We start from the raw sequence: 17,127 nt of genomic DNA, 5'->3' as shown, positions 1-17,127 counted from the left end.
TTAAATGCTTCTTGATTTAAAAACAACTTAATGTTATGTTCAAATTATTTACATTACTTCTAATAAGTTAAACAAGATAAAGCTCATTAATAAGAATTTTGCTGATCAATAGCAATAAAAATATTGAACTAAAGAGAAACACATATCTTTGCCATTCAAAACTGAGAATTCCCTCGAAATGAATAGCGTTGCTAATCTTGGTGCAGGATCGGAAAAACTGATTCCTGAGTGAAATGCTGGAAAAGTCCAGCAAGAATGGCCTCCACTGAATGAGAAATGCGCTGGCTTCTATCACTCAGTAATTGCAGGACTTAGAGAGTCTGTATAATTCTGCAGTTTACTTGTTTGGGAGCAGCTTAATGGCTGCACGCTATGGAAATGTCAGTCACAGTTTGCATGGCTTAGCCTGTAAGTTCTCCATAGAACTATAGAACATTACAGCACAGAAATAGGCCCTTCAGCCCTTCTTGGCTGTGCCAAACCATTTTTCTGCCTAGTCCCACTGATCTGCACCTGGACCATATCCCTCCTTACACCTCTCATCCATGTACCTGTCCAAGTTTTTCTTAAATGTTAAAAGTGAGCCCACGTTTACCACTTCATCTGGCAGCTTATTCCACACTGCCACCACTCTCTGTGTGAAAAAGCCCTCCCCCACTGTAATGTTTCCTTTAAACTTTTCCCCTTCACCCTTAACCCATGTTCTCTGGTTTTTTTCTCCCCTAGCCTCAGTGGAAAAAGCCTGTTTGCATTCACTCTATCTATACCCATCATAATTTCATATACCTCTATCAAATCTCCCCTCATTCTTTTATGCTCCTGGGAAAGATGGAGTAAACAATTGTGAAAGAAAATCTTTTATTCTCTCTTGAGTCAAATGCAAAGTTGCACTGACTAATTGAGTGTATTTGGGAAATGATTATAAAAGTGTTTCTTTGGATAGGCAATTGATAGCAAATAAAAATCTAAAAACCATGGTGCTATTTTGGGAGCAAAAGTTTTGTTTTCACTTTCAGTACAAAAGAATGTTACCTTGGCCCTATCTTGAAGGATAAACCTGATAATTTGAAGAAGCATCTGATGTCTGAAAGCGAGAGGAAGAGCTCTGAAAGTAGTGAGAGGGAAGAGTCCCACAGCTCCGATGAAAGCAGTGAAGCAACAGATTGGAAAAGCACAAGGACCGATGAGATAATGCAGCAAAGAGACCCTGAAAGTCATGAAATAATGGAGCATCAAAGCCACACGAGTAGATTGCAGGGTGGTGATCCTGTAGGAGTGATGTGGAGGGATGATATTGCAAGAAGTGAGTGGTGGGAGGGTTGTGAGAGAGAGTGCAGAACTAGCCATGAACGAGCACAGCAAAGAGGTAATGTTGAGAGAGATGAATGGAAAAGCAGTAGTGAAAAAGGAGACTGGGACAACAGTGGTGAGATTTGGGAATGGAGAGCCAGTACTGAGAGTGACAGTAGAGTTCACAGAGGCAGCAGTGAGAGAGCCATGTGGGGGGTTAGTGAGAGAGTAGAAGGTGCATGGGGAGTTAGCAGTGAGAGGGGGGCATGGGGAGTTAGCAGTGAGAGGGGGGCATGGGGAGTTAGCAATGAGAGGGGGGCATGGGGAGTTGGCAGTGAGAATGGGGCATGGGAGGTCAGCAGAGAGAGAGAGGAGTGGAGCATCAGTAGTGAGACAAGGGAGTGGGGTTTAGGCAGTGAGAGGGGTGAGTGGAGAAGTGGGGTTGAGAGGGTTGAATGGGGGAACAACAGTGATAAAAGGGAGTGGGTAAGCACTAGTGAAAGGGGTGAAAGGGGAGGCAACAGTGAGAGAAGGGAGTGGGGAAGTGGCACTAAGAAGGGGGATAGAGAAGGATCTGAGATGAGAGAATGGAGAACTGATGATACTATAGAGAGTGCAGAATGGGAAAACTACAATCGCTATATTTCCAAGGACATAAAGGACACAGAACTGAAGAATGATGTAGAAAGGAAATCAGAGAAGGTTCAAGAGGAAACTCCTATTCCGTTTTTGGAGAGTGACTCAGAATTGGAAGATCTAATGGAAGAGTATGAATCAGATGAATTAGAGGATACGCAGTATGAAGCCAAGCGTGCAACAAAAGGAGTTGAAAGTCAAGCTGTTGTGGAAATGGATACACAGCAGCCAATATCTTTGAAGGTAGTAGATGCTGGCTTATTTTCTTACTCATTTTTTGGGCTTCATAAAACAATGCAACTGGATTTAATATTTTACTGTAGTTCTACATGGTTATTACTGTATTGTTAGAAATGAAAGATTGAATAGAATGTACTCTATTGTTGAAAACTAGGCATTTAGATATCTATCTACAAGTCATCAGAAATAGCCTAAAATGCGTGTGTCATTATGACCAGACAATACAAGATCATATGGTCCCATTCACTATTTCATCTGAGGAGACGTTGGAGAGTTAACATCAGAAATAATGTTTTGAACATCCACCAGAATAAATCTAGTCTCACATCTGCTCCTGGAAAATTATCCATAAGCAGAGTGTATGTACATACTTGGATGCTGCATGTTATTACAACTGTTCATTGTTTAAAACTGCTGATTAGAAGACACAAAAGAGTAGAAATTTCTATAGAATCTATCCAATGACATTGCGAACAGGGAAGTGTTGCAACCAAAGTTTAAAATTCAAAGTAAAGTTTATGAGCGTACGTATATATCACCACATACAATCCTGAGATTCATTTTCCTGCGGGCATATTCAGCAAATCTTTAGAATAGTAACTATAACAGGATCAATGAAAGATCAACCAGAGTGCAGAAGACAATGAACTGTGTAAATGCAAATAAATAACAAGAACAGAATCAACAAGATGAAGAGTCCTTAAAGTGAGATAATTGGTTTTGGGATCATCTCAATAGAAGGGCAAGTGAGTGTAGTTTTCCCCTTTTCTTAAGAGCCTAATAGTTGAGGGGTAGTAAATAAAAGACTATAAAACATAGGAGCAGAATTAGGCCATTTGGCCATTCGACTCTGCTCTGCCATTCAGTTATGGCTTATCCTTTTCTTCCCCTCCGTAGCCCCATTCCCTGGCCTTCTCCCTGTAACGTTTGATGCCATGGCCAATCAAGAACCTATCAAACTCTGCCTTAAGTACACCCAATGACCTCGCCTCCACAGCTGCCTGTGGTAGTAAATTCCACAAATTCTAAAGACTAAAGAAATTCCTCCACATCTCTGTTTTAAATGGATGGCCCTCTATCCTGAGGCTTTGCCCTCTTGTGGTAGACTCTCCCACCATGGAAAGCATCCTTTCCACATATCTTGGCCTTTCAACATTCAAAAGGTTTCAATGAGATCCCTTCTCATCCTTCTGAGTTCCAGCGAGTACAGACCCAGAGCTATCTTTGTACGATGACCCTTTCATTCCGGAAACCGTCTTTGTGAACCTCCTCTGAACCCTCTCCAATGCCAGCACATTAGATGAGGAGCCCAAAACTGTTCACAACACTCAAGGTGAGGCCTCACCAATGCCTTATAAAGCTTAAGCACCACATCCCTGCTCTTATATACTTGACCTCTTGAAATGAATGCTAAAAATTGCATTTGCATTCCTCACCACTGACTCTGCCTGCAAGATAACCTATGGGTTGTTCTGCACAAGGACTCCCAAGCCTCTTTGCATCTCAGAGTTTTCGATTTTCTCCTTGTTTAGAAAATAGTCTACACATTTATTTCTAACAAAGTGCATGACTGTTCATTTTCCAATATTCTATTTCATTTGCCACTCTCTTGCCCATCCTCTTAATCTGTCTAAGTCCTTCTGCAGTCTTCTTGTTTCCTCGACGCTCCCTGCCCCTCCACCAATCTTTGTGTCATCTGCAAATTTGGTGACAAAGACATCTGTTCCATCATCTAAATCATTGATATACAGCATAAAAAGGTGTCCCAACACCGACCCCTGTGGAACACCACTACTCAGTGGCAGCCACCAGAAAAGGATCCTTTTATTCCCACTCGCTGCCTCCTACCAGTTGGCCAATGTTCTAACATGCCAATAACCTTCCTTTAATACCACGGGCTCTTAACTTGGTAATGAGCCTCATGTGTGGCACCTTGTCAAAGGCCTTCTGAAAGTCCAGATATGCAACATCCACTGCATCCCCTTTATCTATCCTACATAGAATCTCCTCAAAGAATTCTAACAGGTTTGTCAGGCAAGATTTTCCCTGAAGGATACCATGCTGACTTTATTCTATCTTGTCCTATGTCTCCAAATACTTTATAACCTCATCCTTAGCAATTGACTCCAGCATCTTCCCAACCACTAAGGTCAGGCCAACTGGTCTATAATTTCCTTTCTGCTGCCTTCCCAAGGGTTCTTTTACCTTAAGCACCCTAATCACGTCTGGTTCATTACATAACACCCAATCCAGTATAGCTGATTCCCCAGTAGACTCAATGACAAACTGCTCTAAAATGCTATCTCATAGGCATTCAACAAACTCTTGAGATCCATTTCCAACCTGATTTTCTCTTATCAACCTGTATGTTGAAATCTCCTATGCCTATCATAACATTGTCCTTTTGACAGACCTTTTCTATTTCCTGTTGTAATCTGTGATCTACATACCAGCTACTGTTGGGAGGCCTGTATATAACTGCCATCAGGGTCCTTTTACCCTTGCAATTTCTTAAATCAACCCACAAGGATTTAACATCTTCTGATTCTGTGTCACATCTTTCTAATGATTTAATGCCATTCTCTACCAGCAGAGCCACAGCACTTTCTCTGCCTACCTTCTTACATGTAACCTTGAACATTTAGCTCTCAACTGCAACCCTCCTCCAGCCACAATTCAGTGGTGCCCACAACATCACACCTGACAATCTGTAATAGTGCAGCAAGATCATCCACCTTATTTCTTATACTCTGTGCATTGAGATATAACAGTGCTGTATCTGCTACCTTTCTTAATCTGCATCCCCAATGCACTGATACTCACCCTGCTAGCTACACTTTTGTCCTATCATCTGCCTGCCTTTCTGACTGCATGTTGTCTTTGATTTTTTTTATCATCCGTCCTATCCTGATTCCCTTCACTCCAGTTCTCATCCCCCTGCCAAATTAGTTTATAGCCTACCCAACAGCTCTAACAAACCTGTCCGCAAGAATATTGGTCCCCCTCAGGTTCAGGTGAAACCTTTCACTTTTGAACAGATCATACCTCCCCAAGAGAGATCCCAATAGTTGAAGAACTTGAAGCCCTAATCCTGTTTCTACCCTCACTGGCACGTGGCACAGGCATAAATCCAGAAATTACTACCCGGGAGGTCCTGCTTCTCAGCTTTCTGCCTAGCTCTCTAAATTCTCTCTTTTGGACCTCTTTGCTTTTCCTTCCTATGTCATTGGTACCAAAATGTACCAAAAAGTCTGGCTGCTCTTCCTCCCTCTCCAAAATGTTGTGGATGAGATCCGAGACGTCCTGACCCTGGCACCTGGGAGGCAACGTACCATCTGGGTGTCCCGTACACGTCCACAAAATCTGCTGTCTGTTGAGTCCCCTATCACTACTGCTCCCCTCCTCTCCTCTCCCTCTGCACCACGGACCTGTTCTTGAACCTTGTGGTGTGAGTCCTGAGGCTCTTGTGCCTTCTACCTGATGGCAGCAGCAGAAGCTGAGCATGGCCTGGGTGGTGAGGATTTTGATGTGGTTTTCCCAAGACAACATTACCTGCAGTTAACCCCTCCTGATGGTTGAGGGGGTAGTAACCGTTCTTGAACCTGGTAGTGTGAGTCCTGAGGCTCTTGTACCTTCTACTGATAGCTGCAGCGAGAAAAGAGCATGAGCTGGTGGTGGGATCTCTGAGGACGGATGCTACGACAGCATTTCTTGTGGATATGCTCAGTGGTTGGGAGGGCTTTACCCGTTTTGTACAGGGCAGAATCCGCTACTTTTTATACGATTTTCTGTTCAAAGGTATTGGTGTTCTCATACCAGGCCATGATGCAGCCAGTCAATACACTCTCCACTACACATCTGTAGAAGCTTGTCAAAGTTTTTGATGTCATGTTGAATCTCCGCAGACTCCTAAGGAAGTAGAGTGCTGTCATGCTTTCTTTGCAATTGCATTTGATCACATTTTGATTAACACCAAAACACAATTACTGTAGAGTATGAAAAACCTTAATTCAAATACATCATATGTGCTAATCAAACCATATTAGCCTCAAATCCTGAACCTTGACCTTTTAAATATTTTGTCAATTTTATTTTCACAAATGTACAATAGCACGATTGCCAGAACATGCAACACCTCTGCTGTTTTCCCACTGCATATCAGTATCTGTTGCATGGAAGTTGCTTGGAACAGGGCCACAATTGATTTTGGAATAGTGCAACTAAAACTACAGAAGAGTGCCCTCTACTGAATATGCATGTGAAAGAACCTGAACGGTTTTTAAAACAGGCAAAACAGAAATTGGAACATAATTCTATCTATTCTAATATGCTTTCTTACTCTTTCTATTAAGAAACAGAAGGAGAATCGGATGTTACTTGACAACCAATCTCCTAGAGATTTTAATGATGCTGCTGTTGAAAAATTTCATACTAGATTTGGGCATTGTATGGGGCCGAGGCATGTGAATCAGGTACAGTAAAAATTATTATTCCTCAGTTGCTGAGTAACAGGCGAGGTTGAGATAGTTCCACAAAGGAAACATTATGAGTGATCCTTCCATAAGATATTGGTAGCATCTGCTGCCTCCCTCAGGAACAAAAGACACAAATGATATTAATGATATTGCTCTCTGTTTAAATTCTATATTCAATTAAATGTATGATGACTAAAATTGTATACAGTGCTCCAAATGCAGCTTTAACAATTTTCTGAATAACTTTAATGTGATGTTCCCAAAGATCCCAAATCCTGAAGCCCTCCCTGCTGCACCAGCTGTTTAGTCATGCATTCATCTGTCTTTCTTATACCTGCTAGTGTCGTGGTTTCTCGTGCCCCACAAACGACCAGGAGACACAGAAGATTCTTCAAGAAGGGTTAAACTTTAATTTGCAAATCAAAGCTGAGACAGTCATTGAGCTAGTCGCTGATTGCCCACCGATCCTTGTACATAGCACTTTTTATAGCAATCTCCTGGTTTAGTTGCATTAGCATATCCAATCGGTCTACAATTGCGTATCACACGTACATCCGCCACTATTGTTTCTACCCATTGACTTAATCATGTTCTAATCTACATCTCTTAGCTACCTTTCATTAACACCATTATAATCTACATCTCTTAACTAGCCTTCTACATTCTTAAGATTTCATTCTCCTACTAAATTGGATACATGCATAGCAAATAGCAAACTCAGACTACATAATCTACATCAATCTTTTTATTAGTTTTTTTAAAAAAAGAACAACATAATATTATATTAAATAGGTTATAAATACAATAGATTTGAAATTAAATTAGTAACAAGATAACAATATCTTATTAAACTATCAGCGAAAAAGGATCATACAATGTCAATCTAATCTATATTGATTATACATGAAAAGATTAAAAATAATCATCAAAATAAAAAAAAGTGTAAAATATAAGAAAAAATGTATATTTAAGGAAATAATTAAAAAAATAAACCTAAACTAACATGGGCAGTAATAATAGTTTATAAGTATACGATAGTGTCAAAAACTCCGGAACTCCATACCAGAACAAGAATAATAAGAGTAAAGGTCTGGAAGAAGTCAAATTAATTCATATGAAAGTGTCGAATGAACGGTCCCCAAGTTTCTTCAAATTTAATTAATGAATCAAAAATAGTACTTCTAATTTTTTCTAAACTTAAACAAGAAATAGTTTGAGAGAACCACTGAAATGTGGTAGGAGGATTTACTTCTTTCCAATTTTGTAATATAGATCTCCTGGCCATTAATGTTACAAAGGCAATCATTCGTCTAATTGAAGGGGAGAATCGACTATCATCTTCATTTGGTATACCAAAAATTGCAGTGATAAAATGAGGTTGTAAATCAATATTCCAAATTGAGGAAATGGTAGCAAATATGTCCTTCCAATAATTATGTAAAGTAGGACATGACCAAAACATGTGGGTCAATGAAGCCACATCTAAATGACATCTGTCACATTGAGGATTAACATGAGAATAAAACCGAGCAAGCTTATCTTTAGACATATGAGCTCTATGTACAACCTTAAATTGTATTAAAGCATGTTTAGCACGTATAGAAGAAGAATTAACCATTTGTAAAAATTTTTCCCATTTTTCCGTTGAAATATTGTATTGAAGTTCTTTTTCCCATTCCTGTTTAATTCTACCTGATATCTCTGGTTGTATTTTCATAATCATATTATAAATAAGAGCCACTAATCTCTTCTGACAGGGATTTAAAGTAAAAATCATATCTGAAAAATCTATCAAAGTTGAATTAGGAAAGGATGGTAAAACTTTATACAAAAAGTTTCTAATTTGTAAATATCTTAAAAAATTAGATTTAGGTAATTTAAATTTGTTAGAAAGTTGATCAAAAGACATCAAACTACCTTCAGAAAAAAGATCGTGAAAACATATTATACCTTTCCTTTTCCATATTCTAAAAGCTTGATCTGTTAGAGAGGGTTTAAAGAAAAAATTAAGTAAGATAGGGCTATCAAGAACGAAGTTTTTTAGAGTAAAAAATTTACGAAATTGAAACCAAATTCGTAATGTATGTTTGACAATAGGGTTAGATATCTGTTTATTAAGTTTAACTAAATCAACAGGGAGAGAAGAGCCAAGAACAGAAAATAAAGAATATCCTTGTGTACCATTACATTCTAAATTTACCCACTGTGGGCACAATGGTAAATCTAAATCTAATTTCCAGTATAATAAATTCCGAATATTATTCGCCCAATAGTAAAATCTAAAATTGGGTAAAGCTAAACCACCATCTTTTTTAGATTTCTGTAACTGTCTTTTACTTAATCTGGGGTTTTTATTTTGCCACACAAATGAGGAAATTTTTGAATCAATGCTATCAAAAAAAGACTTAGGAATAAAAATTGGTAAGGCTTGAAATAAATATAAAAATTTTCGTAAAATCATCAGTTGTTGAATTTGATGAAGCATAGGTAAAAAATTCAATCTGAATAAATCTTTATATTTCTTGGTAATTTTTATACCTAAATAAATTATCAGTAACAATTTTAAATGATATCCTGTCATTCAGTAAAGTTTGTGCATTTAAAGGGAAGAGTTCACTCTTATCCAAATTTAATTTGTAACCAGAAAAGCTACCAAATTGAACCAACAAGGATAGAATAGCGGGAATAGAATTATCAGGATCAGAAATATATAACAACAAGTCATCAGCATAGAGCGATAACTTGTATAATTTCTCATTACGGGTAATACCAAAAATATTAGGGGATTCACGAATAGCAATGGCTAAAGGTTCTAATGCAATATTAAATAATAAAGGACTTAGGGGACAACCTTGTCTCGTACCACGAGATAATTGAAAAAAAGAGGATCTATAATTATTCGTAAGAACAGAAGCAACAGGTTTATAATATATTAATTTAATCCATGATATAAAATTAGAACTAAAATTAAAATTCTTCAAGGCATTAAATAAGTATGTCCATTCAACTCTATCAAAAGCTTTTTCAGCATCTAATGAAATAACACATTCTGGGGTTGTGGGTGAGGAAGTGTAAATTATATTAATCAATTTTCTAACATTAAAAAAGGAGTATCGGTTCCTAATGAAACCAGTTTGATCTCCTGAAATAATCTGTGATAGTACCTTTTCTAACCTAATAGCTAAAATTTTTGTAAGAATCTTAGAGTCCACACTTAGTAACGATATAGGGCGATAAGATGCACATAAAGTAGGGTCTTTATCTTTTTTAAGAATTAAAGAAATAGCAGCTTCATAAAAGGACTGGGGTAGTCTCTTCTTAATAAATGCATAATTAAAGATTTTACATAGCCAAGGGGAAAGCAAAGAAGAAAAAGTTTTAAAAAATTCTATAATATAACCATCAGGACCAGGAGCTTTCCCTGAATTCATCGATGAAATAGCCTCTCCTACCTCAGCCATAGAAATAGGAGCATCAAATAAACTTCGATCTTCATCTGTCAGTTTGGGAATATTCACATTGTTAAAAAAATTATCCATCATAGACAGATCACCATCAAATTCTGATTGATATAAAGATTTATAAAAATCTTGGAAAGTATTATTAATTTTTTTATGATCAGTAGTCAGATTACCATCTTGTTTACAAATTTTAATAATTTGTCGCTTAGTCGAAATAGCTTTTAATTGATTAGCTAACAATTTACCAGTTCGATCACTATGGATATAAAATTGAGCCCTGGTCTTAATTTATTGATTCTCAATTGAAGAAGATAACAGTAAGCTATGTTCCATTTGCAGTTCAACTCTCTTCTTATGAAGTTCCTTGGTAGGAGTAACGGAATAAATCTTATCAATTTCTTTAATTTTATCCACCAATAAAGCTATATCTAAATATCTTTGTTTTCTTTTACCAGCAGAATATGAGATAATTTGTCCACGAATAAAAGCCTTAAAAGAGTCCCAAAGTATTCCTCTGTCAATCTCTTCGGTATAGTTTGTTGAAAAAAATAAGTCAATTTGCTGTTTTATGAAGGTAATAAATTCTGGATCTTGAAGCAAAGTAGCGTTGAGTCTCCAAGATCTAGTATTAATGAAAGAGTCCGAAATCTTGATAGATAACTTCAAAGGTGCATGATCCGAAATAGCAATAGAATCATATTTACAATCAATAACATCTGCTAATAAACGATGATCAATAAGAAAATAATCAATTCTAGAATAACTATGATATACATGTGAAAAAAACGAAAATTCTTTATCTTTAGGGTTCAAAAACCGCCATATTTCAGTAATTCCCAAATCAACCATAAAAGAGTTAATAAGTAAAGCTGATCTATTCGGAAGAGTTCGAATAGGTTTAGATCTATCCATCAAAGGATTCAAACAACAATTGAAATCTCCACCCATTATCAACATATATTCATTTAGATTAGGAAGGGCAGTAAATAAACGTTTAAAAAAATCAGGGCAGTCAAAATTTGGAGCGTAAATATTAACTAAAGCCACTTTTCGGTTAAAAAGTGAACCAGTAATCAACAAAAATCTGCCCTGTGGATCAGATATAATTTCATGATGTATAAACGAGATTGAGGGGTCTATAAAAATAGACACACCCCTAATTTTAGCAGTACAATTTGAATTAAATTGTTGACCCTTCCAGAACCTAAAAAAGCGTTGATTATCCTCCCTCCTAATATGGGTCTCCTGTACAAAGATAATATTAGCATTTAGTCTATGGAATACTTTAAATATTTTTTTACGTTTAATCAGATGATTTAAACCATTAGTATTCCAAGAAATAAAATTAATAGACTTATCCATTATGCTAATATTAATTGTATATATCATGAAAGGTTAAAAAAAACACATAACCCATAATTCAGGAAGAAGGAAAAATGATACAGGAGCAACCGGAGAGCATGACACCTCACCAATATTAATAATTTGAAGTCGGCCCATGAACTAAAAGCAAAAAAATAAAAAGCAAAAGTGTGAAAAAAGATCCCTACCCCCTCCCCCCACCCCTCGAAAGAAAGCCAAGCGGCAGGCGTATAAACTAACACTAATATTACCCCCATTTCAAGATGGCAGCTCCATGAAAAGATTAAAAAAAACTATATAACACCCAGATTTAAATATAGGGTTGCAAAGAGAGAATATATATCAATCAGAATGAAAAAAATAATATAATAAAACAAATGATCATTAATAAAAAAAAGTATAAACATTAAAATTTGAAAGTGTAATATACCTTTAAAAAAAATTCCATGTTCAAATACAAGAAAAATGACGTTTCAAAAGCAAAGACTTATGGGAAGAAGAAACGACATTTTGAAAAAGCCATATTACAAAATATAAATGTAAGTTCAGCAATCTATTAAAAAATTTAATAAAAAAAGTTATCAAAATAAGATTAAAAAAAAATTTAATAGACACTACAATATATAAAAAAAAGACCAAAAAATCCAAAACATTTGTCCCATTTCCAAGTGCAGGCAAACAAATAATTGCTTACAGAAAGCAAAGTCTTATGGGAAGAAGAAACGACATCTTAAAAAAAGTAAATCCTTATTACAAAATATAAACGTGTTTATCCGAAACAGAAAAAAGAATAATAAAAAAAAGAGATATTATAAAAAATTAAAAGAGCATCTATAAACGATGATGATAGTAAAAAAAAAAGAAACCAGACCGGTAGATCAGGATAAGAAGTTATAACCCAGCTTCATAGGTTAAAACTTAAAATGAAATGGCATCTTCTCTCCAAAAAATCTTCAGCATAACACATAGTTCAACTTGCACTAGAAGATCGATATTCTTCAACGATTTTCTTCGCTTCTTCCGGAGTATTAAAAAATTGCTGACTGTTGTCGTTCAACGTAATTCTAAGATTCGCTGGATATCTTAAAGCTTGTTTAAGTCCAATCGAATGAATCTCTGCCATCACTGGTTTAAAAGCGATTCTCGCTCTCATTACTTCGAATGAATAATCTTCAACAATTCGAAATGTGTTGCTATTGTGAGAAATCATACCTTTTTTATGAGCTAATCGAATTAAAAGCTCTTTCTCCCGAGGATAATGAAGGCGAACAATCACAGCTCGTGGTTTGCCACTCGCAGCCGAAAACCTCGCAACTCTGTGAGCGCGGTCGATAACAGGTTTAGTATGCAAACCTTCACCACCGAAAATTTCCCACAATAATTTAGAGAAAAATTCAGTTAAATCACCAGACTCAACTATTTCGGGGAACCCGATAATTCGCAAATCCTGTCTGCGAGATCGGTTTTCGAGATCAGTAATTTTAAACTTATACTGATCTATTGTTTTAGCAGTCGAATGTACCTTCTTCTCCAGCGCTTCAATTGTACGTACTTTTTCACAAATTAATTTTTCAAGAGTCGTAATCTTATCTTCATGCCGCTGAATATCTGATGCCTGCGATTGAAGCTTAGTATCAAGCGATCTAACAACTCCTTCAAGTTCAGATATTTTCATGGTAAGCTTATTTTCCAAACTTGCCAGTTTACTTTCCAATTTACTTTCTAACCTGCTTTCCAAAGTTGCAAGTTTAGCATCCAGAAGATTAGAAATTGCGTTGATGGATAAAGGATCCTTAGACGATTTCTTGCTTGTAGCCATTTTAAGTTTGACAAGATTAAATCAAATATTGTTTTAGGAAAAAAAAAGTTAAAAGTATCAACTCATATGATTAGGTTCAAAAAGATTTGATTAAAGAGTGATTATAGTTGAAAAAATGAAGAGCGCCTAAAAGGCAGATGCCTACGTCGCCATCTTGAAACTCCACCCCCTACATAATCTATATCAAAGCTGACTACATAGTTTTGGTTACACAGCAAACAATGCAACTTTTATACTCCAATATATCCCCCCTTTGAGACCCATCTCACACAGAGAAAGAAGACTAAGAGTCCGCGCACAAAAGCCCCAATAAACTCAAGCACTTATTCCCAAATCTCGGGTTAAACTATAATTTTCTGCGCCAAGACCTCAAAGTATTCTCTCCCTGTTACCCTGGGCCGCTGAGCCAAAAACCTGTCCCTTTGTACCTGAGACAGGGAAAAAAAACTCAGAAGCCCTTACAATCTACTCACACGCTGTCGTTTTGCTCTTGTTCATCCTGCAGGTGTTAAAGGCTGTAACGATACATTTTCGGTGTTTCTTTCTCCACTAAGCTTGCTTCAGTAATTGCCACGAGCATTGGAAATTGTTTGGTTGCAGCACGCACTACAAGAGATTTGAGACAAGGAAGAAAACAGCACAGCACAAGCGCACAGCTCAACAATACAATACTGACAGTTATTGCCATTTTAGTCAGCCATGCTCCCCATCCTCCGAGTCTACTTTCTAACCAGTCAAATAACTGATGTCCGAACCCTGCATTCTGTGCGCATACTTCGCACTGTGCCAAGACAAAGTCCACTGAAGCCTGTAAATAAGGTGACCAAAAACCATCCTTCTTTATTTTCTTTATCACATCCCCCCTTGCACAATGGTCAATGCCATGCGCTTCTGAAATCAGAATCGTCAGTAGAGGGGTGGGCGCTACCAACAAACCGTCTTCCATGCTCCACAAGCCTTCTAGGTTCTGCTTGGCCCCCCTTTTTCTTCACATTGTCTGTTCTGCCAAAGTTGCCTTACCTTGTATTTCAATTAGGTCCTCTACCTCAGGTTCTGGAGCTAGGCTTACCTGGGGGGCAGTGACAGCTGATGTACACCCAGACGCTTTTCTGGCTGCCTCGTCCGCAGCTTGATTTCCCTTTGTTATTACATCATTTCCCTTTTTATGTGCCTGGCATTTTACTATAGCCAATGCTTTAGGTTTCATCATGGCTTTTATTAAGTCTAGAATTCGCTGACAATGTTGTATGGGATCTCCACTACTTTTTTAAAAACCTCTCTGTTTCCACACTGCCCCGAACAAATGGCATACTCCATGAGCATATGCCGAATCAGTATAGATGCCTACTTTCTCACCTTCCATCGTTTCACATGCAGCTGTCAGGGCTTTGATTTCCGCTAGTTGGGTGGAACACGGTTGGGGACAGGACTCCATCCTAATAATCTTATAGCTCGACTGATCCTGCTGCACTACTGAGAGCCCTGCATGATTTCCATCATAATCCCTATAACAAGAGCCATCTACAAACAGAACCTTTTTATCTGCATCCTCTAGTGGTTCTGACCGTAAATCTGCTCTCAATTTGGCAAATGCCATCGTCTTCCCTACACAATCATGGGGTTCTCCTTCATAGCCCAAAGGGACAAAATCAGCTATATTACTGGTAGTGCATCTCTGTATAGTTATGTCTGGAAATGTCAATAGCATCTGATACGCTGCTATCCTGGCTGGCATCAGCACAAATTTCCCTCTTTCCAGCAATTCTGCTACTTTGTGGTGTGTGTACAGAGTAACAGGATAGCCCAGGGTTACAAATGATGCCTTTTCATATGCATAGTACAGTGCCGCCAATCCCTGATAACAGGGTGGATACCCCTGAGCCACCTCATCTAGTTTCGTACTGTAGTATGCTATTGGCTGCTTTCCTTTTCCTGTGCCTGTTTCTTGTGTTAGAACCGCTGTGACATAACCCTCCTGTCAGTTGGATACATACAAATGAAAAACCTTCTCATAGTCAGACAAAGCTAATGCTGGTGCTGACTGCAATTCCTGCTTAATAGTATTGAAAGCTATCTCTGCCTCTCCATTCCACTGTGAGCCGTTCTTCAAATTTGTATCTCCTGCTTCTTCCATTATCTTTCTCAAAGGTGCCACAATCTCAGCATATTCTCCTATCCAATCTGAGCTGTACCCTGCCATTCCCAAAAATGTCATCATCTGCCCTACAGTCTGGGGTTTTGGGGCCTTAGTTATTGCCTCAATCTGATCTGGTGCTATCGCCTTCACTCCCTTGGATATTACCCTGCCTAAGTATTCCACTTGCTGCGTGCAAATTTGCAGTTTCTTTTTGGATACTTTATGTCCTCCATGCGCCAGCTTCTCTAACAGAGTTATAGTGTCCTGCTCACACTGTTCTTTACTGTGGGAGCAAATCAACAGGTCATCCACATACTGTAACAATGTACTTTCCAATTATATGCCCTCTAGGTCTGCCTTCAACACCTGATTAAAAACATGTGGTGAATGTTTAAATCCTTGCGGCATTCTGGTATAGGTATACTGAGCACCTCTGTAAGTAAATGCAAACAGTTACTGACACTGGTCGGCTGGAGGAATGCTGAAGAAAGCCGAACACAAATCAATCACTGAAAAGTAACTTGCTTCTGGTGGAACATTAGTCAAAAGCGTGTGTGAGTTGGAGACTACCGCTGGCCAGTCCTCTACCACATCATTTACCGCTCGCAAATCATGCACCAATCTCCACTTAGATTTATCTGCTTTTAAGACCGGCAGTAACAGGGTATTGCATGGACTGTTTGCTCTTTTAAGCACTCCTATTTCAAGCAACCCCTGCACTGTCGATGCTATTCCCTCTTCTGCTTCTGGTCTTAGAGGGTATTGTGGTCTCCTGGGTGGAATTGCTCCCCTTTTCAGCCTTATTTCTACCGGACTACCTGTTTTTATTTTCCCTACGTCCATGTCAGGCTGTGACCACAGAATAGATGGCAACTCATCTGACCTTCTATCTTTCTCTGGTCTCTTTCCTTTCCCAGCAATGGCATGTGTGGTTGGGGAGTTATTTCAACCTCCCTCACTGTCCCTATCATATCTACAATTACCATTATTTTAATGCAGTTGTTGTCTCCTGATATCCACACCTCTGGCGTGATTTTCCTCCACACTGTTATGGTTTCCGCACACTAATCTAAGAGTCCTAAGTCTTTAGACTGATATCCCTTGTTTGCCAACAATGTTACATGGGCACAGCCTCGGGTATCCTGTACCATTTTTCTAAAAAGGTGTTCCACTTAACTTGTAAAGCTGCCCCTTGCTTTCCAATTATCACAGCCTCCCCTTCCAGGTGCTGTTGGCTACATGCCTCCAGGTGCCATCTCTCCTCTAACTCCCTGTTCTGAGTCTCGTCAAAAATCACTGTACAATGTAGCTCAGATTTGGGCATTACAGCCCTGGGTAATATAGCCTGCACGCCCTTTTTCCATTTTTCCCAGGTTTCCTGAATCTGATCTGCGATGTCTCCTATCCAAAAGACATTAGCCTTCTTGTCTTCTCGCACTATCAATTGAGCCCCTGCTCTTTCCACACTCAGCCCATCTCTGGTGCATTCTAATTTTAATTCCAGTTTCAATAAGGCATCTCTGCCTAACAAATTAATCAGAATTCCTTTAAGTACTAGCACCGGCAAAACAATTCCTTTATTTCCCATTCTCAACTGCACTGGAGCCGTGCACTGTGACAACTGTGTTTTCCCTGAGAAACCTACCGTCTTAATGAACTTTCCTGACATGGGAAGGTGAAGGGCATACTGTGGCTGTACACAAGTGT

General features: G+C 38.3%; 1 protein-coding gene across 1 annotated transcript in view; it reads left to right on the top strand.

Moving 5' to 3' along the window:
• LOC132405737 (uncharacterized) overlaps nucleotides 1-17,127 on the top strand; it is a 90,805-nt gene that overhangs the window by 44,512 nt on the left and 29,166 nt on the right. Inside the window, exon 10 of the mRNA XM_059990771.1 lies at nucleotides 1,017-2,169. Coding sequence (XP_059846754.1) covers nucleotides 1,017-2,169 — 1,153 coding nt within the window. The remainder of the gene's footprint in view (nucleotides 1-1,016; nucleotides 2,170-17,127) is intronic.

The sequence above is a fragment of the Hypanus sabinus genome, chromosome 15 (assembly GCF_030144855.1).
Source record: "Hypanus sabinus isolate sHypSab1 chromosome 15, sHypSab1.hap1, whole genome shotgun sequence".
Lineage (NCBI taxonomy): Eukaryota > Metazoa > Chordata > Chondrichthyes > Myliobatiformes > Dasyatidae > Hypanus > Hypanus sabinus.
Note: the sequence above shows the minus strand (reverse complement) of the source record. Positions and strands in the feature narration are given on the sequence as shown.